At 44.7% G+C, this 3,227-nt stretch overlaps 1 protein-coding gene across 1 annotated transcript; it reads right to left on the bottom strand.

Annotated features, from left to right (window-relative positions):
- Positions 1-312: 312 nt before the first annotated feature.
- On the bottom strand, positions 313-987 carry LOC115119331 (gamma-crystallin M2-like). The gene has a single exon (XM_029648108.2). The coding sequence runs from the start codon at positions 936-938 to the stop codon at positions 375-377; it is 564 nt and encodes a 187-aa protein (XP_029503968.1). The 5' UTR covers positions 939-987; the 3' UTR covers positions 313-374.
- Between the last annotated feature and the right edge of the window lie 2,240 nt (positions 988-3,227).

Here is a 3,227-nt window from a genome sequence, read left to right as displayed (position 1 = left end):
GTTAGCTTACGGAGCTGAAAAAGTGTATTGAACCAGACTGAGAGGTAAAGACCTTGTTTCTTTAATAAAAATCATTATGGGATGTTCTCTTGGAGCTGTTATTATCAACAACAGCTATCACTGTCCATATATATTGGCATTCTAATGAGTTGAATGGTCTCATGGAGTGTTAAATATGTTGAATTATGGTCCAAGTTGTGGGCAGAGAGTTGTGGCATTTCAGGGCTTTTGATCACATGTACTATATCAAGGTGCATTACAGAATGAATATGATTATATTTGTTCCTCAGAAAGCAAGAAAAAATAACTTAATTTTTTTTATTTTTTAAATATTTTTATTCAATGGCTTGTTACATCATTGTAAAGAGCAGCATCTAGTACCAGGACTCGTTGATACGCCTCATGCTCTGGAACCTCATGCCACCCATGCCGCCCATGCCACCCATGCTTCCCATACCCATGCTGAAGTGCCTGTACTCTCCAGGCCTCATGAACATCATCCTGCCTCTGAAGTGGGGCATCTCATACATGAGCCAGTGGCCGTCCTGGATGTTGCAGGACATACAGCTGGACATGCGGTAACGATCCATGATGTTGTCACAGTCCTCCATGATCTCGTGGCTCTGACCGCCGAAGCTCTCTCTCTCGTAGATCTTCATCCTGTAAGATCCCCTGTGCATAGGGATCATGCGGCAGGACCTCATACCATTGGCCATTCCCATCATGTGGTAGTCAGCGTACTCTCCCTTCCTCATGAAGTGCTGGTTTCCCATGTAGTTGGGGCGGTCATACAGCATGAAGCAGCCACCCTCAACCTTGCAGGAGTGGCAGCGGCTCAGGAAGGAGTACATGTCAGGGCAGTCGGTGCTGCACTCATGGGAGCGGCCCATGAAGTTCCTGTCCTCGTAGAAGACTATCCTGCTGTTCATGTTGGGCATTTTGGCTTGCTTCGTGGGGGTACTGCTGTTGCTGCTGCTGCTGCTGCTCTGGAACTGATATTCTACTGGTTTAAAACCTTTCTTTTTATACCTGTGGCCCCATTGTACAAACCGCTGACTCAGCAACATGGCATAGAGGCCCATAATGCACTGAGGTTTGTCCACATTCCATGGACATGGTCTCTCAAAATACCTTAAAAAGGCTGTTTCTCTCAGAACAAAATAACACAAAGCCTCTGTGAAAGGGTTAACAATGTAGAGTTACAGCCTTGGAATTGTAAAGTGTGCATATTGTTCATCGCACAATACCTTCCTAAGTTTGAGGTTTTTGTCCTTATTCAGTATTATGAAACGATTATTTGCAGTCACGCAGAAAAAGTGTGTTGTGTAAAGTGTGTCCCTTGTAAAATGCACTTTAAATACACTTGACTTGACAATATGTATTGTGTTCGGAAAGATCATTCCTTTATTACATTAATTAATTTTGTATGAATTGATCTTATAAACATGTTAATGTATGTATCGAAAAACATGAATGTGGTCTTTAAAAATGATCATAATGATCTTTATTCAAGGCTAATTGTTCCCGTACACACCAAATTACATTTCTCCCTCTTAGACATAATTACACCTGACTATATACACCAGCCATACACTCTAAATACGTTTCTATTGATATTAGAGTACTTCAATTAAAGTCATTCACACCCTACTTGAATTCCATTAAGCTAACATTATATATAACTGTAAATGTTTATAAGGTGCCATATCAGACTCTAAAAAACACTATTGGAGTATGTGAAAATGTCAATTAACCTGTTTCATGTGTCGGTGTAGCCAACCACTCTACAGAGTTGAAGTGTATTGCTGCTGAGTAGATAAAAGCTTCTATTAACAGTGTATTACGTAATCTCTGGGTCTCTGGCTGGTGCGTGGGTGGGTGAGTGGTGGGCGCAGACATACAGCCAGGCAGCACATGACAAAGTATTTTAGAATCTTAGTGTGTGCTTAGGAAACGTATGATCCACTGTGTATACTAAGAACATTTCAAGTTTGCTTAAGAAACTTCTGAAACGTATAACTGTTCCAGTAAGTCAATGTCTCCTTCATCTCCCTACACTCCCCGGTTTCTAGAAGTCGATTAGTTCTGGTCCTGTTGAGTCAGCACCTCCCCTCCTGGTACAAAGGTACGTCGCTCCATTAACTCTCTGGGTTCATTAATGAGCCTTCATAATAATACTACAGCAACAAAACGGAGGTTTATTACAGCACAGACTAATTGGAAAACATTCAGTAAACACTCACTAAACTGGCTTTCTCTGGGGTCAAAGGGAGAACCATACTCAGGCAGAGTTGTCTTTGTGTTACACAATAATAGTTCAGACAATCAACACTATGATTCCAAAAACTGCCAGTTACCAGCAACACAAAGTTTAAACATGGTGAATGACAAAAAAATAGGTTTAGCCACAGGGCTGAGAATATAGCTATATACTGCTGTGGAAGTACATACAGTGGTGTGTTTGTGGTCAGATAATAATGTATCTGCAGCCCACGGGGTAATGAGCTATAGGAAGCAGATTCATATTATTGATTTAACACTGGCCAATTATGACCAGCTAATTCATCTGAAAGAAAGCAATCTCAACGGATACACCTGTCTAATTATTCCACAGTGTGTGTATGCAGTATTGTAGTACTCAGGTCCAGGACTCGGACTCAATTTCATTCCCGATTTTGACTAGTGACTCGATTTGGACTTGACAATTGGTGACTTAGACTCACCTCCTCGGGACTTGTATTTGCACTTGGACTGAATAGACTACTATGATAAGCAGAATATTAGCAGCACTGGGTGCACAGAGCAGCGAGGGTTCTGTTCTCTAGCAGTGGGAAGGCCCCGGCACACTACATCTACATGCTGCAGGGGAGCAAGCGATGATTGTGGGCAGACGGGCAGGCTGGCTCCGCTCTGGCTCCGCTCTGGCTCCGTTCTGGCTCCGCTCTGGCTCCGCTCTGGCTCCTCTCTGGCTCCGCTCTGGCTCCGCTCTGGCTCCTCTCTGGCTCCGCTCTGGCTCCGCTCTGGCTCCTCTCTGGCTCCTCTCTGTCTCCGCTCTGGCTCCGCTCTGGCTCCGCTCTGGCTCCTCTCTGGCTCCGCTCTGGCTCCTCTCTGGCTCCGCTCTGGCTCCTCTCTGTCTCCGCTCTGGCTCCGCTCTGGCTCCGCTCTGGCTCCTCTCTGGCTCCGCTCTGGCTCCGCTCTGGCTACGCTCTGGCTCCTCTCTGGCTCCG

This window comes from Oncorhynchus nerka, linkage group LG1 (genome assembly GCF_034236695.1).
Source record: "Oncorhynchus nerka isolate Pitt River linkage group LG1, Oner_Uvic_2.0, whole genome shotgun sequence".
Taxonomy (NCBI): domain Eukaryota; kingdom Metazoa; phylum Chordata; class Actinopteri; order Salmoniformes; family Salmonidae; genus Oncorhynchus; species Oncorhynchus nerka.
This window is presented reverse-complemented; position numbering and strand designations above follow the sequence as displayed.